This window comes from Sander vitreus, chromosome 5, assembly GCF_031162955.1.
Source record: "Sander vitreus isolate 19-12246 chromosome 5, sanVit1, whole genome shotgun sequence".
Lineage (NCBI taxonomy): Eukaryota > Metazoa > Chordata > Actinopteri > Perciformes > Percidae > Sander > Sander vitreus.
The window spans coordinates 12,985,127-13,009,237 of NC_135859.1; the positions used below are offsets into that span (position 1 = coordinate 12,985,127).

The 24,111-nt window shown below is 39.6% G+C and overlaps 2 protein-coding genes and 1 non-coding gene across 3 annotated transcripts; all 3 read left to right on the forward strand.

Moving 5' to 3' along the window:
* The first annotated feature begins 3,179 nt into the window (after positions 1-3,179).
* spinb (spindlin b) lies at positions 3,180-12,587 on the forward strand. Its single transcript, XM_078250451.1, is given in 7 exon segments — positions 3,180-3,336; positions 3,338-3,365; positions 3,595-3,643; positions 3,775-3,869; positions 4,141-4,296; positions 7,689-7,922; positions 8,163-12,587. Coding segments are annotated over 7 exon segments (792 nt in total). The 5' UTR covers positions 3,180-3,306; the 3' UTR covers positions 8,363-12,587.
* Positions 12,588-14,559: 1,972 nt separating this feature from the next.
* On the forward strand, positions 14,560-14,660 carry LOC144518830 (small nucleolar RNA U13). The gene has a single exon (XR_013502050.1). It is a non-coding gene; the product is annotated as a small nucleolar RNA U13 (small nucleolar RNA).
* A 1,638-nt stretch (positions 14,661-16,298) lies between these two features.
* Positions 16,299-23,182, forward strand: LOC144518068 (protein MAK16 homolog). Its single transcript, XM_078250450.1, is given in 11 exon segments — positions 16,299-16,489; positions 16,895-16,944; positions 18,345-18,454; positions 18,595-18,659; positions 20,051-20,202; positions 20,479-20,533; positions 20,659-20,733; positions 20,888-20,968; positions 20,970-21,011; positions 21,138-21,203; positions 22,139-23,182. Coding segments are annotated over 11 exon segments (930 nt in total). The 5' UTR covers positions 16,299-16,474; the 3' UTR covers positions 22,358-23,182.
* The last annotated feature ends 929 nt before the right edge of the window (positions 23,183-24,111 follow it).

The following is a 24,111-nucleotide window of genomic DNA, read 5'->3' on the forward strand; positions in this document are numbered from 1 at the left end:
CATCTTCTAGGAGGGCTGGGTGATATGACGATATATGTCGTCCCAACGATATTAGGGATGCTAATTTAGATTTTTTTTTTTCAGATGGATAGCCGACCCTCGTTAACCAGTCGTTACCGTTAACCGACAAGCAGGCAAAAAAAAGTCCCAGCCCTCCTGCCCGGGACGCTCGGATGTGCTTTACGCGCTCCCCGTCCGAGGACAGCTGCAAACTTGTACTTGTCGCACAGCCATGACGTTCCGTGCGTTGTCGTGGACACACGCAGCCACTTTCCTAGAAACTACTTGCGCGTCTGTGCGATTGACACAAGTCCGCCGCTGTCTGAGCCTGTCCTCACCACATCCTGTGGTTTTAACTGATAGTGATAATCGGTCAAAATTCCTATTGTCGGTAAACGGTTGATCCCTAAACAATATCAAAATGTCTATTGTACACCTTTTTTTTCTGTATGGTTTCTATCGCAATGTCTTAAAACCAGCGGCCGAACTACGTTGCGCCAATATTTACGTCATTTGGAGGCTTTAGTTCTGATCCTTCCGCGTTATGTTCTTTTTTGACAAAAGTTCTGAATAAAATAAGAAAATATTGAGTACTTTTAATTTGTTAACTATGTAATTCACACAGGAGTATACAGCAGGCTTTACCATGTGGTTTCATATAAGCTTTTGGTTTATTGAATTACCAGAAAACATGCTATACCGTGGGATATATATCGTTTTTGAGATATTTAATGACCTACTGTATATGGGGATAGAAGATTTTGGCCGTAACGCTCAGCCCTACCTTCTATTATCGGCTCAGCTTGCTTGGAAACGAGGTGGTAACAAAAGAAGTAGCAGGTAACGGGTACAATCCACAACTTTTGCTAATGGAAACGCTAAAACAACCCTTCTAATGTGGAATGAACTGAAGTGGAGTGGAGTGCTTGTTGGAAACACGGTTATGTGGCCTGTGTGGTGGGGTTGATCCTGGTCTGATCCTGGTCTGTTCTGAGCCAGTGCTGCAGCGGTGTAGTGTTTCTGCAGCGCTGCATGTATGTGATCATGTAGCAGCAGCAGCAGGTTTGTGTTGCAGTTGTGGTTGTTGTTGTGCAGCTTGCAGCTCTTCTAAGGTTATTTTATCTCCATAAAGCAGTTTATCTGTAAACATCAGGAGTGTTTCTGTGTGCTGTTATTTGGGCTGCACGACATGAGGAAATAATGCGATAACGTCGTTGAAATCGCGATAACGTTATGATACTTGCGATAAATAAACAGATATTAAAGTGCACTCCGTTATGCTTTTCTGCTGCTTTCAGTATTCTGCTAATATACAAAAAAAAATATTGCATGTTGAGTTTAAAACAAACGAAAGGAAATTATTTCCATCATTCTTTAATTAAAGAAATTGAACATTGAATTAAACGTAAAAGGCATCACTAAACAAAACAAAAAACAAAAAATGACAGTTACATTTTAAAGTGCAGTGTTTTTACTGATATTTTCTTTACAAATAACATAAAAAAATCTCGGAGTGTCTTTTGCGATATGTCGCAGCCTTTCGCGATGCGTTTATTGCGGCAGTTGATATCGCTATGACGGTTAAATAAAAACAACTATATATAGTGCCGCCCTAGTTGTTATCATGTCCAGCTGTTTCCCAGCATTCTGTGTTTTCACTGCCAGCATGTGTGACCTTGTCAGACAGTTTCTATATGTGGTTATCGGAAGGTTTTCTCTCTGTTGCCTGTTGGATTCAAGTTCATTCAGATTTTTACTGACATGTTGGTGTCTGCTATTTTAAACAAGGTCTGTTCTGCTTCATGGTGACCTTTTATAATGCAAATAATCAGTTGGTATAGATATCACTGAGCATCAGAGACATGAAGTGATAAAGTCATCAGTTGTGCTTTTGAGAATGAATCTCAATGATAATTTACATAAAGTTAGTGATGAGAAACGTTCTGCTGGGATGTTTCAGACACCTGCGTGTTGTGGTTTCGCTGAAGCACATATGAAAAGGTCAGTCCGATAACAGAAAATAGTAAATCATCTAACAGTTTGTCTGTTATAATAATAAACAAGACACCTGAATATGTCAACTCGAGAACTTGTGATAGTGATTTATCATTGTTCTTTGACATTTTTAGACGGTAATTAAGGCATAATTTAAGCAGATTAATCAATAATGATACTCTTTTTTAACAGCACTTTTCAAAGTTATATGCTCCACATGGTTGAACCTGGATGGAAAAATGTTTAGGAGGCCATTTAAATTATAAATTACAGACAATATAAAAAGATACAACAATAAAATAGAATGAATTAGACTATAAGAAACAAGAAAAAACAATAATAATGCAACAGATAAGACAATTGCAGTGTGCTAGCATTATTCATGGCAATAGGGCTGCAGCTAATTATGATTGAATAATCTGCCAGTGTTTTGTTAATTCATCATTTGACCTATGAAGATAAAAAAAAAGAAGTTATAATTTGTCAAGCAAAGATAACGACCATTGTCTAGTTCCTGCTTCTACAATGTGAAGATTTAGTTTTCTTTAATTATAAACTAAATCTGTTTGTTTTTTGGGTTGAACAATAATCGTGTCAGTCAGAGCTGAGAGTCAAACTCTGATCAGAATGTATTGCTAAGTAGGTTTTCACATACAACACATTTGTTTTGGTGCATAGACAAGACACATAAATAGAAAATAGAAAATTACACAAAAAATATTTAAAAATACAGTTTTCCTGCTTGAATAAAGCGGTGTCATTTTTCTGTACTACCTTTCTGTTTTTTTTTGTTGTTTTTTTTGCCTTTAGAATAAAGACATTTACTCATAATCTGTTCAGAAGATAAAATCATTGAGGTTATCAATTCAAAATAGGATGTACATTTTTGTTGCCCATTATGTATGGGTGATGAGGTATGAAAGAAATGAAAATGGTGACTTAATAAGTTAATATTCATGTCTGGTCTCCCTCCTCAGGCTGAACACACTGTTTCATCATCGCTTCCATCATCTGTGACGTCGCCTCAGTCTCCAGGGTTTAGTCTCTCCCCGGCCTGTATGCAGCCTGTCCAGGGCCCAGCCTAATTCCTGGTGCTCCTTACTTTTCCACCACCTCCTCCCTCCTTTCCCTACCCTCCTCCCCCCTTTGCCCCCTCCCTCCATTCCCTCCACCCCCCCCACCCCCCCCCCTCCCCCCCACCCCCCCCCCACACACACACACACACACACACAGACCCCTGTCTGGTGTCAGACTGACTCCCAGCATTTAACCCCAGACCGGCAGCCTGGCTGGCTGCCCCCCTACAGGTGGATGAATGAAGACCCCATTCAAGAGCCCAGCGGCCCCACGGCCCCCCCGACCAGACGGGGGTGAGTTACAAAACGCATCAAACACTTGATGATCACTGACCGATTTCTTCTCAAAGTTGAAAAACAAAAAGAATCATATTTTGGATGTCAAACAGTATTCAAACATGGAGGTCATAAAAATGAAAATGTTTTTCACATTAGAACATTTCTTGTTTTGCTGACCTCAGACGTCCTTGAACGCACCACTCGTCTGTATGATTGATGCTGAATGTTTGTGTTTGTGTTTCAGGACATTCAGGTGTGTCTGCAAACATGATGAAGAAGAAAAACTCACACAAGTAAGTCTGATGAATGTAATCAGATGTTCTGAGCTCCTTTTTCATTTGTACATTCATTATTAAAATTGTTTTTTTTAAAGAGGCCAGATATGACTTTATCTCTAAATATGTTTTCCTCTGTCTCCCTGCAGGAAACAGAGGACCAGTGTTGGTCCCAGTAAGACTCTGGCTCAGCCCAGAAGGAATATTGTGGGCTGCAGGATCCAGCACATCTGGAAGGAGGGCAGTAAGTCTGATTTAAAGAGATGTTTTAGGGGTCTGACATCAGCTGTTGAAAGACAATATGTTGTGCTTCTGAAGACTTGAGAAGACTAGACTTTTTATTCTCAGTTTAGCCTTTTTGTGATCATGATGGGGAATATTAGTTAGTTTACACTCAAACTTCAGAACAAACATACGTTGTTACAAAAGAAAGTACTCGATCAGGGTCAGAGTTTCTTTGTTTCTTGTGTAGATAATACATCTTTGTGTGTGTGTGTGTCTCTGCTTCCTCTTAGGTAAGTCGTCCCAGTGGAAGGGGACGGTCCTGGACCAGGTCCCTGTGAACCCGTCCCTCTACCTGATCAAATACGACGGCTTCGACTGCATCTACGGCCTGGAGCTGCACAGTGATGAGAGGGTGGTGGAGCTGGAGGTCCTTCCTGACAGAGTGGGTGAGGAACACTGTTACTTTCTTACCACGCTGAACAGACTTTGGGGGTTTTCCCATTCACTTCAACTAGTACAGTGCCCGCCAATTGCTTGGCATGTGGGATTGCTGCTTGAAGCTTTCTCCAAAACCAAATTGTACCCCAAAATTACTTACAGAAGGACCCCGAACCACTTAATATGCAACTCCACTGTATAGCCTAGTACTGACTTACAGTGTAGGCTACTTCTACATCAGAGGAAGACATTGTACTACTGTATTTACCTGACAGTGAACGGGGCAGATTCAGAATTTAATCACAAAATATCACAATAAAAATGTGGAGTAACTAATCAGACAGTTGCCTCATGGACTCATGGCGGTGTGCTACACACCCGGCCCGGTAATGAGAGCTAATCAGCACCTATCTGCGTTAATTAACCAGCAGAACCGGACTGTGTGTGTGTGTGTGTGTGTGTGTGTGTGTGTGTGCGTGTGTGTGTGCGCCCCCTCCCACTGCTGTCCAAATCTAATATTCAATGCTGTCCAAATTGCTCCAAACCCCAAGTTCATTGGAAACCAAGTGTGAAGTAGATTGGATGAACGGTTCATGAGATGTTGTTCAAGTCAGACACACGCGCGCGCACACACACACACACACACACACACACACACACACACACACACACACACACACACACACACACACACACACACACACACACACACACACAGAGGCGTCCCACTTTATTAGATAGATATATAGTCAGAGTTTGATAACAGCAGCATCTAGTGGACGTTGGAGGAACTGCAGCTCAACACACTGAAGCTCTGACGCAGTTTTGTTGTTGGACTGAAATGAGTTTCTTGCTAACTGATAGTTAGCAATTCTTTTCCGACATGGAACTGGTTTCAAAATGCGTAATTATTTTTTTATTTAATTTCATATCTAAAACATATAAAGCGAATAAATCCTGAGACATTACAGAATAGACAGCAGAGAAAGTGACTTAAAAAACAACAAATTAATCGATTATCCTCTAATTAATGAATCGACTAATAGGGTTGGGCGATGGGGTGTGTGTGTGTGGGGGGGGGAGGTAAGCACTTTTTATTTAACTATATCGCTTTACATAAATCATTTTTTCTACTACTATGGGCTAACAGTTAACGTAGAAACGATCAGACATACATTTAAATGCCCTCTGTAAATAGACAGTATTACCATGGCTATGCTGCCGCCTGCTGGTAGGGGCAGTAAATTACAACTTGACCCACTTTCACTTAAAGGGATATTTGACCGTTGGAAAGATGAATATATCTTTAAATTGGGTCACTTATGTAGTAGAAATGTGATTTTTTTTTTTTTTTTTAAATTGGTGGCTTCTAGGCCGAGAAAAGCCAGAAAATGTGTTTTTGGCTCATGTGGATGAAAGACACCAAATCCCAGAATGCACTTGCTTCGCAAGCTTTAGCTGCCTACCCCCAAGCTACTTACCGTTTACAGAGAGACAGATAGTGAGACAGTCAACTCAACTTAGTCTGTTTTATTGTCATTTCAACCATATACACGAAACAACGTTTCACCGTGGCTCAATTGGTTACACAATTAAAATATATGAAAACATTCTATAAAAACGACATACAAAACAGGCTACATTTAGTACACATGATATGCTCCGTAAGGTTCAGCTAACACATAGCTAGCTACTAGCATTAGCGCTTGGTACAAATTCTGGCGTGTAATGTAGAATGGTCGGCATTTAACAGTCACAAAACTCCACCAGCAGTTGCTAGTTGGATAAGCACCCCATTTCTGCACCAAGTAATCCGTGTTAACAGCTCACCTCCACTAGTCTTACCCGCCATTAGAGAGCGGTAGCTGCATAGTCCATAGCAATTGTTTCCACAACAACAAAAACACAGCAGTCTCTGGAACTCGTTGGGAGTTTCCATTGAAGCTGATGTAGTCCAGTCTGTTGTCTAATGAGCGGACACTTGCAAGCAGGATTGATGGAACAGGTGGCCGACTAACGTTAGCTTTTCCACCCGCAAACTCGTTCAACGCCCGCTGATGATGTCCTTCACCGCCAGGAGGCTTCGACCAAGCACTGCTGGTCTCCATAGCAGGCGACGGCCAGGTCGAGTATTCCGTCTGTAATAAAGTGTCCTGCATATCTCCGATCTGTACCAATGTATCCCGGTGGTACACATGTGCGGTAGTTTGAATGCACATAATTGTTGTTCTAAAATTTCCTTCGGGATGAATAAATCTATCTAAAGTTTTGATGCTGAGAAGCCACTAAAGCTACGCTAGGATTCAAGATGGCTGACACTCGTTTTGTTTCGTGGAATTTCGGAGAATGCCAAGTTGGAGTCCAACCCCCTATGGGCGGGTTTGAAATATGCGGAAGTTGGACTGTAGTCCATAGCCTCTGGGCCTTTTTCCAGACCCACAATACAGAGATCTCCCCTCTCAGGGGGACATGAGGGAGGGAAGCACAGTCATTCAAAAATACTACCGGGTTTCTACTGATACAAAGCTTAATGCTAAATCGGTGAAGTATCCCTTTAACTACGGTGCCGTAAAGTCTATACTATACTCAGTCAGATCTGCGTACAGTACAGTGGAACGTTTGCCTTTAACAGAGCGACAGTACTAATATAGTAGTAACCTAATATACTGAGATTAAACTACATTCTCGGTTATATTTGCACTGAATAACGCATTCAATAAACAGAAACGTAACTCTTGCAGCGCACATGAACAGATGCGCAATATTAGCTCACACATAAATTAGCGCCCTCGTGAATTAGCCTTCTTTTGTACATTCATAAATCCTACATAACATCGTCCCGTACAGGACATCAGACTTACTTATTGATGCACGCACACAGTAGTGTCCACAAACTTAGTCCAATGAGGGGAGAAAGGAAAGGGTGCTAGCGTTCCACGTTAACGCCTTTTCTCTCTCGCTCGAGACCGCTGTGTCCAAGCCGAGGCGCCGAGCATGACCTTACCGCATGCTGATGCGTTACTAGTCCAGGTAGAGCGCTACCTGCTACTGACAGTGAGGGAGAGAGAGAGACTGTATCACTACAGCCAGTCCAGTCTGCTCAAAGCGCTGGTCTTTTTCACAAATAGGTTGCACGTAAAGGGGGAAAAAAAGTATCTTCCACTTAAGGGGCCCTATCTTGCACCCTGCACACCCCCGACGCAAGTGTCTTAAGTGTCTTGCTAGTTTAAGACCGACGCAGTTGTCAATTTCCCGTCCAGCGCCCGCGACTAGGATTAGTGTGTGTCTGACAGGGTTGGGGGGGTAACAGTTTACTATGTTGATGTAGTTTAGTGAGTGAGCACAGACTCTGATGATGTCAGTATTAACCCCCGTCTCTGCCTCTCTGTGATTGGCTCAGCTCCGGCCCGTGTCAGCGACTCGATGCTGGCTGAAACGATGATCGGTAAAGCGGTGGAGCACATGTTCGAGACGGAGGACGGGCCAAAGGAGGAGTGGAGGGGGATGGTGCTGGCTCGAGCTCCCATCATGACCGCCTGGTTCTACATCACCTACGAGAAAGACCCGGTCCTCTACATGTACCAGCTGCTGGACGACTACAAGGAGGGAGACCTGCGCATCATGCCCGACTCCAGTGAGTGGCAGCGGACTGGAACTGGTTCTACTGGGCACCAGTGTCACCAGTGTTCATTTCAGCACCTCATTTAGGCTCACTGTTAGTCTTTCAACTAAAGTTTTAGTTTTTTAGTTAGTCATTTGTCTCTGAAACGAGAGGTTTTTATAACTAATGTTTCTACATGAGTTAGTACTACCAGACACATCACCTGTCTCTCTCTTATTCTCTCTCTCTCTCTATCTGTCTTCCCCTCTGCAGACGACAGCGTGGCAGCGGAGCGGGAACCCGGCGAGGTGGTTGACAGTCTGGTGGGCAAACAGGTGGAGTACGCCAAAGAGGATGGCGGGAAACGGTCGGGTATGGTCATCCACCAGGTGGAGGCCAAGCCCTCCGTCTACTTCATCAAGTTCGACGACGACTTTCACATCTACGTCTACGACCTGGTCAAGACCTCCTAAGACCAGAAAACCGGTCCAGGACCCCCAAAAAGACTTACTGAGACCTGCCTAGACCCACCGAAATAACCCCCCCGAAATCCCCAAGTGAAGGAAAACTACGGCTAGGGTTTAAAACATCCACGATCTATAGAGACGCCTGAGACGAACAATATCATTCTTTACTCTTTCGCCTTAAACACAAGAAAAACATGTGGTTATGGAAGCCCAGCCCCTCACCAAGACAGAAAAACTACAACCAGCTCCAAGTCTTCAGGTGTATCCAGTCATCTTATAGTCCATCATTATTGTCCAGATTTCGTTAGACTCTGTTTGGATGCTTCCTTCGACACAAAACTGGTTTGTGGGCCCCAAAGAAGACCAGGGATCCTGTGTTATATGGAATAACTTAAAGCTGTATTGTTAAATACTATTTTGGAACATTTGTGGTGGTAATACACAAAAACTTGGCTAAAATCGGGGGAAAAAAAACACTGCTGGTTGAGTTTGAAAACTTGATTTCTAGAAGCTGAAATCTGCGCGGACCCGATCCTGAGATCCTCCAGACACAACAAAAACGTCTTCTGACCCAAATATCATTTGCTCCAGAGTCAAAGCAGGTCTGAAACTATTTAGGTAAACAGAAGGACCTCATCCCCCCCTTTCCTGAAACCCTGTCAGACCGCTTGAGCTCTCTCTGTCGTCAGAGGAAGGGGGACAGACAGGTCTGAGTCTGCCGGGGTTAATGAAGGGATGGGACTTTAGGAAGACAGAAACCTGTAGATGAAGTGAAAGCTGACCCATCGTCTGTCTCTATTTATAGAAGGTGTACGTGGACTATTGTGCTATTAGAGGTCCAAATACAGAGGGGTTTACTTAACCTGCCTACCTGCAGGTCACCTGTTAACAAAGACGCTGAGTGGAATAAAGTGTGAAGGAAGCCGTGGAAAAACCAGAGGACACAGAGATAGACTGTTTTCTTTTGACATTCTTTTAGCATTTGGCTTTTTTTTCCCCTGTTGCTGCTGATTCCTACATTACCCATAATGACTTCCATCAGACAGTGGGAGAGGCTCAGGTGTGTTTGTTTGGCTGCATCAGTTGGTCCAAAGTGGCCTGTTGGCATTGTTGGCTGTCCTCATAATCTGGTTAGCTGTTGCTCAAAGGTAGTGCTTGTGGTCGCCGCCCAGATTCAGTTTTCAGTAGGAATGCTAATGATGCTAACGAGCTACTTAAATTGGTCGCACAAACTTTTCATGGATTCTGGTCCAGATGAGTTCAGGTCAAAGAAACACTTGTGTCGATCCTAGATTATTTAACATTTATAATCAGTGTAGAACCATTACTTAATGGTTTATAACAAACTAGGATGTAGTTGTAAGTAGATATATGTTTGTTAATGTTAAGTATTTGTCAACAGTTTTAACTTCTGCTATGAAGACAATTCTACGAGTTATAGTTTTTAAGTAATACATTCACATGGTGTGTTATAAACCTTTATTACATGTTTATCACTGGTTATAAATGTTAAATAAGGTGTTGAGGTTATCTTGGAGCAAAGACAAAATGTCTGAATGTTCCTTTAATGGCTTCCCTAGGACAGCTGATGCAGTATTGATCAGTTTAATAAAAGCCAAAATGCTGGCACAACTGACAAATCACTGAACCTGAAGGTAAAACTGTAGCAGTCGTGATGCCCCGCCCCCTGTCTGAGGCGCTCTTTTCTGATTGGTTGGACTCAAGCACGGATGTGGTTTGTCACGATCCAAACCAGTCCTCCAGTGTTCATCTGTTGGAAGTTGATTTATATGTTTTTATATTTTATGTTCTTTTTCCCTTCTTATCTTTTCTTCTGCTTTCCGCCCTGTATAGTTACTTCTTTGTTTATATGAGCCGGCACATTCAGATCGCCTTGTTTTCTTTGTATATTATCTCTTTGTTGGTTTTATGTCACATCTCTTCTGATCTGTGTATACTGTATATGACCCAGTTAGCTGTAGGCTTATGGCTGAAATTCAGATTTCAACCAAAATGACTGAAGATTTTATCCCAATTGCACTCCACAGATCTGTCGGTGTGTAGGATTATTTTGTCTGTTTGCTGACTGACAAATCTCTCCTTCCCTGAAAGGAGTCTGGGTTGGGGCGCTCCTCCCTTGCAATCACTTCCTAGCTCCCTATAAACCACTCCTCCTTTTTAACAGTTAGAACTCAGTCAAGGGTTGATGGAGGATACTCCATCTCCCACAATGCTGTGCTCCTACCTGATGTAGCTTCACCCACCACAGACATAACTCTTAACATTAGCATAAACAGCCATGTTGCCTGATCCACGTCCCGTGTGCCTGAAGGGACTCAAACATCTGAAACTAATTTTTTTTTTTTTTAAAGGGCGTAAATGTTTCCAAACCAGTGCTTTTTCATTTTGGATGCCAACTGTTTTAAATCTAGAACACTCCTGGTTCAAGTCCATGATGTGGGTTCCACAACATTTCATTCAGTTATGAAGATGATTTGTTCTGATTCTAGAATTGAAAGCACCTGCATTACTGTTTTAGAATATGTTGTTTGATATTGTGGAACGTATTCCATATCCATCAACCTGCCCATTCTAATTCTAGAACATGCAAGCTCCGGAATATGAAAGTTCATTCTGTGGAGTTTTTAATAACACAAAATTCTCACAATGGAACCCACACATCCTGTTTGTTCTCCAACCGGCTGTGGTGTTCCAGAACATTTTGTTCAGTTTTTGGAAAACTTTTGATTTTGTGGAATGTGTCCCATCACAATGTGTGCAACATGTATAGAACCTTCCCATTCTGACAAAAAAAAAAAAATGTTTAAGGAAGCACATGTTAGATTCATTAGATTTCCTAGAACGCATCCCAAAAAAAAATCGTGTGAGCCATTTTTATACGAACACATGTTGAAGGGTGAACACATTTGCTTTCAGCTTCAGATTCTAGAGAGACTGAGACTTGTTTTGTAATCTGGTTTGGATATGTGCATTCTTAAATCTGAAGTCTGGGATTCTAGAATAATTGTACCACATTCCTTTTAGAATCTTTTTTTTGTTGTTGATTTCCCTAAAAAACACAGCTACAAATTCTAGAACACTGAGACCAGAACCCACGCGTTCTGATTCAAGAACACGTCTGGTTTCTCAATTGAAAATCTATTCAAAACATCTGCGGACGGAGAGGACAATAAAGGGCAAACGTGATTTATTAACTACATAAACATGTTGGCGTTAAGATATCAAAACCGTAACCACAATTGATAGTATTGTAATCACAAGAAAACAACATATGACAGAGGAAACCTCCACAGTTCAAACAGTCAGAGAGCAGACGATGTTGTTTCTTTGTTTCAGGTAGAAATGTTTGTTTGATCTGCTAGCTAGCTCTGCCTTGCTCCTGTCCCCGGTTGTCTCCTCGGTTTCTTTAATCTTTACTCCGGTCACCAAGGAAACGTCCAGAAGTTGTTGGACAGTTTGTCTTTCAGGCCCATTCAGAGAAAGCAGCCGGTGTCCGCTGATTTAGTCTCTGCTGCCGTTTTAACCGCTAAAGTTAACCTGGATACCCACAATGCACCTGGCTTCAGAGGATGTTTAGACCGTAGTCAGACTCCTAGGCGATGGATGGGGAGGGAGGGGAGGGGAGGGGGGGTGGAGACCAGTGTCTGCGTGGATCTTCACCCTTCATGATGTGGACATCAGTAGTCGTCTGTTCAGGAGGCGACACCCTGTTCGTATTTTACAGAAAAACATTGATCGTGTGTGTGTGTGTGTGTGTGTGTGTGCGCGCGCGTGTGTGCGTGCGCGTGCTGTCGATCAGCCCCTGTTCAGAGAAGTGTTGTTTTTGCATGCCTATATAGCTCGGTGTAAATCGATGTGAGTTGCATGTCTGTGTAGTTTTCAGTTGTTTGGCTGACTTCTATCTGTTGTGGCTTTTGGTGCCTTTCGTTTGATTTTTCGATTTTTCTTTCCCGGTTTGTTTGTACAGCGTGTTCCAGAGGCTGCTGCTGCTGTTTTTTGGGGTTATTGAGCAAAAAATAGAAAATGAAAACAAAGAAAATCCTCCTCCAAACAGAACTGACAGCAGTTATTATCATGAGGTGATGACGGGTGTGAATTCGGTTTCTGGGTGGATTGTCCCTTTAAATTGTGCCAACTACAGATGCCAGTGTTGTACAGCAGTGAAAAGCTTACACTATTTACTAAAATAAACCATTTCTCTGTTTTTTCATTCCCGAGTCTGTCACTTTTTTCCGTTTTTAGATTTGATTTTGATGAACTTTTAAAGAGACGTCACAACAACGAGCATATCTTCAAATCACAGGAGACGTTACTAAAAGGCGAGCTGAAATAGCCTACAGCTAACAAATAAAAGAAAAATAAACACAGGATTCTTAGCCATGAATAAAGACCAAGATCAATTGTCATAATCTTGTTTGAGATTATTTATTTATTTATTTATTGGTAGACATAAAAATCCATCCATCTAAACACGTTTGCTGTGTTTATATTAAAAATAAGTCGGCTGACCCTTCAACATGATGGTCAAATCAGGATAAAAGTTTTAAGAAGGGACTATATACTAATATACTAATGTCACAACATTAAAATCCTACAATCAGATACATGTGTTGTTTCATGAATCTTTAGAGGTAAATAAGCTTTTTGTTGAGTCAGCTCATCTTATAAATGATGAAATTGCCAAAGTTGCTAAATTTAAGATTTGAATGTATCAGAGACTAGTAGAATAAGATATACATACAGTATATTGACATTACGTTTCACTGAGAAATATTCTTCCAAATCTTTCCAGAATTAGTCAGTATGTAGAGAGCTTATTAATGTGCATATATACTCATCACAAAAGTTACAATTATTTTGGACATGAAGACATTAATTGGTGGTAAAACATTTCTAAACTTCTATGTAACCATAATTATCTCCTGATGTATTGAGACCTATAATATGTATATGAGAAATATTAATAACATACACCACATCTCAGAGACAAATATTGTACTTTTTACTGCACAACATTTATCTGACAGCTTTAGAAACAAACCTGATCAATTTATAAAATATGACACTGTGCTATAGATTACATTTTCCAACAATATACTATATAAAGTGCTTAAAATGAGCTCCACCTCTTAACTGTAACATTAAAATGCCTATGTGTTAAAGTATCGGTAATAATATTCCAATAATATGATACATAGGCCTTTTAATGATATAACTCTCTGAAAGGAACCATTCTGCCCAACAAGTACAACTCTAAGTATATTTTGCTGTTTATACTTTTTTCCTTTTACTTATTATTATATAAGACTTGTACTTGTCTTTTTCACTGATTGGTATTGCTACTGTTACTTCAGTAAAAGATGAGTAGTTATTCCACCTTTGTCAGTGTGAGCCAGTACCAGCAGCAATGGAATGACTTTGTACTCAAGTTCTGTACTTGTTGTGAAACTATTTTGATGGTTGAAGACATTTTCCATGTAAAAACATTTCCAGGTTTTCCTTTTGATAATGTTAATAATTGTAATGCAATAGTAATAATGTTGAGGATTGGAATGTTGGTTAGACAAAACAAACTTTGTGAAGGTGTCATTTTGGGTTCTGGGCAATTGTCACGACATTTCTCACTATTTTTACAAACTAATCAATCAATCAATCAATCAATTAATGGCGAAAATAATCAGAAGATTAATCCATAATGAAAATAATCATTAGTTAATAGTTTAAAATGAGCTCGAAACTCACCCAACTGCAACAGTGAAATCCTGCTTTTACATTAATGCATGAGGCTAATGATAATTTGGTGGTGACGTGTTACCATAGACGGTTACAGAAGATTTACGGTATTATTTTTAAAAAAGAAAGTCACATTGAAACATAAATATTATACGAACATGGTGATGCAGTTGCCCTCCACGCCGCCACGTGTCGCTGCTGCTTCCTTTTATGGAGACAGTAATAGCGGTCACTCCCACAATGCACCTCTTCAGATAGAGTACAAAACTCTGCTTTCCTAGTTGTTCAATCGAAATACAAACACACGGGCTGATTGCATGTTGTTTTCTCTGTGTATTGTGAGATGACAGAAGGTGGAAATAATAAATGTTTAATATTAAACTGTGACACCGTCATTCAGAGAGCTGGTAAGGCGGTACAGCCAGCTTCAGCGCCATGTTGGAACTGTGATCTTTCTGGTTCATGAGTATGATGATTGGTGTACTCACAGTATATCTGTGATAGGTGCAGCCCTCTCCTTGTTACGCTCTGCGCCTCAGCCCTTCTGACCCAGAACCAGAAATGCTTCAAATGATAGTTAACAGTTTGTGAAAGTAAATACAAATGTTATTGTTGAAGTTGATGTTAGTATCGTATACCCATCTATTGCAGAAGGAGCTAAAACAGTGGTGATTGAGACTATGGCCTACTATTAGGTGTTGCAATGTTTATATACTTGTATTACTAACTAGGTGTCTTACTTAACATCTCCAGGACTAAAATCATGTATCATAAGTAAGTGTATTACAGTTTTTCTCAATGTCTAAAACACAATTTCTGAAACCTTGCTCCATTTTCTGAAAACATTAAACACAAAACCTCATCTTCAAGCACTATTTACAAAACCTCTGACTCCTCTTGCAAAATGAAACTTTTGCCTCAAAACAGTTTTACCTGTGCTCAAAATCAAACACTGCTCTCAAATCATAAACAAAGTGATCAAAATGATATACACTATCAAGCAGTCAGTAAACAATGCACCAACAAATAGAAAACACATTGTTCAAAACATATAGTTCTCAGGGAGAAGTACATTTTTAATCTCAAAACAAATTTCATGTGTTTCCGTCATTGTCTTTTGATGAACGAAAACATCATAGTAGCTCAAAATTGATCAGAAATTACTACTCTGCTTTGCAATTTCTTTTGTTCTTCCTCCTCCTTGTACCCCTGTTTTGACAGTACTTTAGGCCTACCCTGCATCTCACAAACTTGTCCTTTGTCTCTGTGATACTGTAATTCTTGTTCTTTGTTGATGTGAACCTCGACCTGCAACAAGTCAAAATCTATTGAGCAGTCAGTACTGTTAACAAATGGTTCAGGGCCATACAATTTGTTCATTGCACAGTATACAGCCTACAATGCACTGTATTACAGTATACAATACTAAAAGGGACAAAAATCCTATTCGTCCTCCTCTTCCTCCTCGTCGCCCACCTCGCATACGCACTCGTCCTCGTCCTCTCACATTGTTTCTTCTGTCCATTCTCAGACTTTCTCCTTCCCACTTTCAACAACCTGTTTGCTCTCTGAACTGGCTTATATCGGTTGTCATTTGAAACAAGTGAAATCAATTTTGAGTGGTTGTGCTCAATCAATGTGTTCTCTATTTGTATTTGATTGTTGCCACTTGTGTTTACCAGTATGGATGACATGTGCATTAGAGTGCAGAATGTGTTTTGAGAATGAGAATGTGTTGAGAGTTTTGCTGAAAAGTCTAAGTGAGATCTGCAAATTGTGTTTGACGATGGGAAATGGTTTAAGGTATTGACAACAGACTGCACAATCAGCTAAATGAGTTCAGGCAACTGAGAACTTTGTTCAGCCAATGGGTTTTAGTGTTTTAGCAATTGAGAAAAACTGTAATAATTAAATATTGATAATTGATATCATAATTAATAACAACTAGGCCTATAAATAAATGGAAATCAAGGTATTCTATATCTGAATCTCGTTCACTTTCACACAGAAAATAAAGCATCAAATCTAAAACGATTTATGCAAATACAATAAAATAATGCAAGTGATTAAACGTGATTAGATGTCGCATTGCTCTTCTAAAAGTTATGGTGTATTATGTATACATAAAAATAAAAAAAAGTAAACGTAACGTTACTTAGTTTATCGCGATACTTCTTCACTTTGACGTCACGACTCGGAGATCTAGCCCGTGCAAACAGAAATGGTGGCTCCCTGACACACCGTCCATGTGGCTTCGAAGACAGAAAAACTCCTTTATAACTTCACATTTACTTATTTAATATAATTTTAACAAGCAATAGTCTGGTTGGGTGAAGCTGCAAGCAGCTCTGTGAAGAACTAAAGATGCAACACGACGACGTAAGTGTGTTAAATGAAATTTAGAGCTGCTAATGTGCTCTGCTAAGTCTTCAGGCTAACGTTAGCTAACCGGTAACTATTTAGAAGCTGATAAATCTAGGTTTTTTTATTTTTATGAATTACATCTGTTGTTCAAGAGCTCCAGTAGCTACGAACAGTAATGATCTTTACCAATTACATACGCGTAGAAATATGTTTAGAAAGGCATATATACAATTTTATGAGACTGAACACACTAGGTTGCTATAACATTTCTTATTTAAAAAGTCACAAAAGTATGAACATTATGTGAATTATTATTATTATTATTATTATTATTATTATTATACTAGTGCTGTTGCAAATCGAAAGGCTCCTTATGAAACTCAGTGCATGTGTGTAATGTGTTGAATCTGCTTCCTGTAGGTGATCTGGGACATTATTGGGAACCAACAGTTCTGCTCCTTCAAAGTCAAGTAAGTCTCTAATTTAATCTGCTCCTTATTCATTTATTCAGTCAGTCATTCAGTAAGAGAGTTGTACAGTAGCTTAGAGATGAATTTCTCACTGTTTGTGTAAGAGATACAGAGATGTAAACAGGTAGTAAAATGGCTATAGAATAAAATAGAATTCCCTTATTATTGCACAACGAAATTAAGTAGCAATCCTCAAGGTACATACACACATATAAAACAGTAATAAGAAATGGAGAAAAATCTAAATACAGGTTTAAAAATATTAACGTTTAACAAATTAATGTTATAGATAAGAAAATATGCATTTGCTGTGACTAACACATATATATGTGTGTGTGTGTGTGTCTGTATATATGTATATGTGTGTATATATAGCTGGGCGATATAGAGAAAATCAGATATCACGATATTCCTGACCAAATACCTCGATGTCGATATTGCGACGATATTGTAGGCTTGACAATTGTTGCTTTAACAAAATGTTTTCACAATTAGATTTAAGATAAATAATCATCAATAATGTGGATATAATGACAAAGTGGGTAAAGGCAAATAATGAAACCGCTAGAATAGTCTGGTAAGTGAAGACAATTACATAAATTTACTGTAATGCAGCCTTTAAAACCAGAAAAAGACAACCCTTATGCCATATCCCGATATTATGATTTTTCAAAATCTAAGACGATATCTAGTCTCATATATCGATATAATATTGATATATTTTCAGCCATAAATATATACATACATACATATATATATATATATATATATATATATAATCCTGGAATTTTGCAACCCTAGTCCTAATTCAAACAAAAATGGTAGTCGGAAACGGGTGTGAATCTTCACTGGTGTCACGATTCGATTACGATTATCCTGTCAACGATGCGAATCGATTCGATATCCCGATGCGTCACGATGCTTCACCTCCTCAATATTATTATATGTTGCTACACATGGTTTTCATCGACAAATTCAAGCCGTCAGATATATATGAACTCCCCTTTTTTTATGGTATCTGCTCTAAAAAAAAGACAATTCCTGAATGTAGCAGAGTCTGAACACAACAGACGGCATACAACAAAAAAAGAAGCAGCGACCAGAAAATCAACAAGTGACATCAGTAGGCAATGATCGATTATGGTCTGTCGCTGCATCGATGCAGAATCGTCCAGGTCTGCATCACGATGCAAAGATTAATTTTAACACCCCTAGTCGGAAATCACATTTCTGCTTGCAATATTTGTGATGTGAACCAAAATTAAAACATTGCATATGTTACTGTCCAGGGTTTCATATTTTATTTACTGGAACGTGTTTAAGAGTTTCTTGCGTTGCACAAAATGAGACCGTGAAATGAACCAGTTGTAAACTAATATCTTCTTCCTCTTTGCGTCCAGGACGAAGAGTCAGGGCTTCTGTCGTAATGAATACAACGTCACAGGGTTGTGTAACCGCTCGTCCTGTCCGCTGGCCAACAGTCAGTACGCCACCATCAGAGAGGAGAAAGGTACACACTTTATGCACTAACATTATCTGACCGATCTGTAAACTATTGGTTGGAAATATTTAGGAAGAACGACGAACAAGACAAGAGAAGGAATAACTATAGTCCGTCAGTTCATTAATAATGGTGTCTTTTTCTTGCAGGTCAGTGTTTCCTCTACATGAAGGTGATCGAGAGAGCAGCCTTTCCTGCCAAGATGTGGGAGAAGGTAAGCATTATTTGTTTCATAGTTCGTCCAGAGACTTTTTAAACGTACTTAAATATGTTACTAAATGCTAAAAGGAGCTGCTATCAGTGACTTGTGTTTACATTATGAAGCTATGTAAGCGTCCGACAAGCAGTTCTGATGTAGCACACTGGCAGCTTTAAAGAAAAACTAGATTAACCCTCTGAGACCCCCGTAGACCCATTTTTGTCTTTTTCAGAGGGAGACGGGGGATGTTTAGGGGGAAATGGCTGGTCAACAGTCGATGCCACATAGAAGTGGTATACATCATCTGAAAGCTGGGAACCTTAATATTAATTTGAGATGCAGCTCAGCACTGTGTCAAGTTGTTCTCGTCATAAATCTGTAATAAACATGTTTTTGTTAAGAGTAAAAGAAAGTAAAGAGTGTATAAGGGCATAGAACATTATGATTGAAGTATATGATCCCCATTGTCATTTTCTATTATGTCTCATAGGTTGTCTCAGCCATTTTTGGGTTGTTACCATTTGTTACAGAGAATTGATGCTAATGTTAACCATTTTTGACCACTCGAGAATTGATAAAAGGGGTCAGAAATCCCTCCGAAATACCACATTAAGACACCAAGACCTTGAGGAACACCACAGAAAAAGTCATGCTGTGATTTGGTATCAAAAACTTTTGACAGCAAGAACGAACATTTTTCGGCAATTGGATAGCGAGCACCCTCTGTTCTGGAAATTCCTCAGAAACCCCTTTTATTGTCAATATATCTAGGAAAGCCATTCAGCCTCTGAATGCCTTCCTTCTCTAGTTTGTGGTTGTACATTTTCACGAGGTTGTGATTATCCTATATTCTTTGTAATCCTAATTAGAGCTGGGCAATATATCAATATTATATTGCTATCGTGAGATATAGATATCTCACGATGAGACTAGATATCGTCTTAGATTTTGGATATCGTAATATCGTAATATGGCATAAGTGTTGTCTTTTCCTGATTTTAAAGGCTGCATTACAGTAAAGTGATGTCATTGTCTGAACTTACCAGACTGTTGTAACTGTTCTATTATTTGCCTTTACCCACTTAGTCATTATATCCACATTACTGATGATTATTTATCAAAAATCTCATTGTGTAAATATTTTGAGAAAGCACCAATAGTCAACACTATAATATCGTTGTGGTATCGATATCGAGGTATTTGGTAAAAAATATCACGATATTTGATTTTCTCCATATCGCCCAGCCCTACTCCTAACAAACATTCAATGACATTTTATTTTTATCGAATGAAGAACTTCTGTTTTATGTTGGACAAATGCACACAGATTTTTCGAACTAAAATGTACATTTTCACTTGTGTGTTTCGCACATTTTCGTACTGTGTGTGTGTGTGTGCGTGCGCAGGTGAAGCTCAGTAAGAACTACGAGAAAGCTCTGGAACAGATCGATGAGAATTTGATCTACTGGCCTCGATTCATCCGACACAAATGCAAACAACGTTTCACAAAAATCACTCAGTACCTGATCCGCATGCGCAAACTGGTCCTCAAGAGACAGTAAGTACGGCTGACATATTGCTACTAAATACTACAACATACTACTACAGTTAAAGTACTGAGCAGGAAGAATGACCTTTTAGTGATTTAAAGTTAGACCAAACTTTAAACGGCTAAACTGTTGTCAAGCAGCTGCAGTACAAAGTATGCATACAAATAAAAAATGTAACAATAAGGTGCAAACCAAATGTACACAATGCCGGGAATGGAAACCGGTTAACGGCAGGGATCACAAAAATATGTTTTCTGACCTTTTTTTTTTTTTGCCTTTTTCAGGAGGAAGTTGGTTCCTCTCAGCAGGAAGGTGGAGAGGAGAGAGAAGAGGAAAGAGGTGAGCCATCAACTCCACACATGAGCGAGCACGCTGTTAACTCTTGACATGATTAGACTCAAACATTAAAGGTGCATTAACCTGCTGAAGAGGAAATGTATTAATGCGTGTGTTTGTGTTTGTAGGAGAAAGCTCTGATCGCTGCTCAGCTGGATAACGCCATCGAGAAGGAGCTTCTGGAACGACTCAAACAGGGAACGGTACGACACGCTGAAACTTTAGCTCAAGTTCACCCGGAGCAGAACAATAAAGCATTAAAAGGAGTTCAAACAGTTCAGGCAACTGCAGAGGTGAACTGTGTTCTCGTAATAAATACGATTTATATGTATTACGTTTTGATGTATGCGTTTTCAGTACGGAGACATCTACAACTTCCCAGTCCACGCCTTCGACAGAGCTCTGGAGCAGCAGGACGCAGAGAGCGAGTCTGAGGAGGAGGAAGAGGGGGGAGGAGGAGGAGGAGGAGGAAGATGACGAGGTGATGAAGGACCCTTTCGTCCTATCTGCTGAAACTGACTTTACGCACAGTGTGTGAGTTTGTATGTGCAGTCAGAAGACTCGCTTAGCGTGTGGTGATGTGAACGCGTCTCCTTTGCGTCTGCAGGACACTGGGAAGAGAGAGTTTGTAGCAGAAGAAGAAGTGGAGGAGAGCGACCTGAGCGATTTTGAGGTAAACCATCTCGCTGATTGGTGGATCTGTGTGCAGGGATCAGTGGAGTTCAACTGTTCACATTTTAAAACAACAGGAACATTTAAACAGGTTGAACTTTGTGGAAGTATGTGCTGGACATGAAGAACTCGCTTATGAGACAAAATCCACAGTCGTCATTCTCTGTGAAAATGAATTTGAAAGTAGAGCTGCAACGATGAGTTAATTTATTAATTAGTCGATAGAAGGAAATCGAATCAACTATTATGAGCATAATTTGAAGTCATTAGTCAAACTAATTGTGATAATAATCGGCAGATTAATAAATATATAAGATAATCGTTAGTTGCAGCCCAGTTCCAAATGTCATCTGAAGCTAACGTGAGTAAGACGTTTCGGATCTTTCAGTGTGAAATTCCGTCCACATGAAGCCGGTTACATCAGTAAAATCATCTTTTTCTCTCAGTGTCAGGCCTCCGTCCGTAATAAAACATTTCAAATCACCTGCTTGGTGTTAAGCTAAGCTTTAAGAACACGTTGACGTAAGCTGCTCAGTGAGTGGGGGATGCTCAGCTGTGCAACAGGAAAGTTAAAAGACCACCTTTAATCATTTAACTTTCGCTGTGATCATCCGTTTTAATGTAAATATAACCTAATTCATATTAAAAAGTCTTAACTTTGGAAGATATCTGTCTATTAGCTTTAGATAAACTTTTGAATATTTTTGCACAGAATGAGGAGGGTGGATTTTATCTGCCATCTCTTCCATTAAAATGTATTTGGGAAAGGATCTCTTCAAGACCAGTATGAACTGTTAGTTAATTAAGAAATGTAGTTTATAAAACGAGAAGATTTTGAGGGCTTGTGTTAAGCAAGGAAATATAAACAAGTCTAAATCATTTCTGTTGTTCAGCTTGAACGTTTTTAATCTGACTGTTTTGTGTTTGTTCTCTCAGGACATGAACAAACTGAAGACGAGCAGTGATGAGGAGGAACAGGACGAGGAAGAGGAGTCCAGTGAAGAGGAGGAGGAGGAGGAAGAGGAGACAAAGACAAAGGCTTCTAGGTCTAAAGGCAAATCTCCAGCCAACGGCTCAGCGGCGAGGAAGAAGCGAGCATACGTAGAGATCGAGTACGAGACAGAGCCCGTCGCCAAGAGCAGAGCCACGTCGTGATGTCACACCCTCTGCTGAGGACACCCCCCCTCCACGGTGGTCATCAGTTTGTTCGTACAGAGACTGTGAATGGAAGTTTGTTTGTTAATGGACACACAGGACGGACCTGACCTGGAATCAGATCTGATTAAAACACCCAAAGTGACTTTAACGCTTTGTCTGCTTAACAGTGACTTTAAAAATAACTTTGTTTTGTTAAATATTGAGTCCAGAATCATCTTTGAAAACAAAGTAACAGATGATGAACATGACAATAAATCAATTTTGGAAGAAAAATAAACTGTAAACCTGCTTTATACGTTCCTATTAAACATTGACATTTGGAGAAAAATATTTCTTAATTCTCTAAATATATTTATGTCCAAAATAAATAAAGTAACCTAAATACATTTTGTTGTTAAAACCCATCTATCACATTTCATGATGCTCTGCTGTGGAGCCAGGACAGTCACTTTAAATATTTTAATATAGGCATTAAAACAAAAACTAAAAAAGGAAACATTGGCATTGAAGTTCCACTGAAAAATAATGTGCAGGTACTTTTTAAATTTGTTGTGATATTTTTGCATTTTGATGCATTTTTCAATGCAGATTCAGATGACTCTAAAAGAAGCACAGCGAGATATCAGGGTATATACAGTATATATACTTTATTTACAAATAACTGAACCCCCGCGGTCGTACAATGAAAAAGGTACAGCTGAAGAAAACCATTACAGATTTAGAATATAAATAATCAAAGAATCATAAGAAGCATGTTATAAATTTAGCAAACAGAAAATCAACAGACATTGCAGGACAAAAAAAAGAATAAAATGTACAGAGCGTTTTACAGCCAGCGAGCGGGGATGAAACTGGAAATCTCCGATTCTGACCTGGTTTCGGATTTAATCACTTATAAAATTAAAAACATTTCAGCCTGATTACAGCGCCACCATTTGGTTTTTGCACCTTACCCTAACGTACTAATTTAAAAACTTGACGTACAGCACTGTTTTCTTGTTACTTTTATCGTTATGAAAAGTAATTTAGCGGTTACGTTTATTTGAAGATGTTCTGATCAGATGGCGCTGTAACAAAATCCGGGATCTTTAAAGTGAATTCTTGAATGCATCTTTTCCATTTAAATGTTATTACGCTGAAACAACACTGCCACCTACAGGGCTGGCAATGCTGTTGCATTTTAATACATTTTTGAATATTTTTCTTAAATTAAATGTTTGTGTTTTCCTTTGGTGAGAGAAGCTTAAGGCGACGGTCACACCACAACTTTAAAACTACAGGGTTTTCTTCAGTGACTTCTTGTTGACGTTTTTGACCTTTTGGTTTCTGGAAACTTGTTAAAATCTTTCCTGTTAAAATTTCAAAAAGCGACAACAATGACAAAAACTCTTAAGTTAGTTCCTTATGTTTTTTTACCCCAGTGAAATGTGACGTGCAGGTTATTAAGTGATGAAAAGCAGATTGAGAGTCTGAAAGTCCGGTGTGTTTTAAAGTGAGGGGAAAGGGGGGGGGCTTCATTTTATAAATCAAGCATCACAGTTGAAGAAGGCTGCTGTCCACCAATCAGAGGACAACGAAGAGTAAAATCACTCCCCATTCAGACAGATGTGGACACAGTTAAAAACCAGGTTTTTGTTCCTCAGTGACACCTGGACTCACAAACAGCACAGGCTTTAATACTCTTAACACTTGAGCTGTGACTGGATATGTACACGAGATCTGAGCGAGACCACCAGACCAGAATCTGGAAC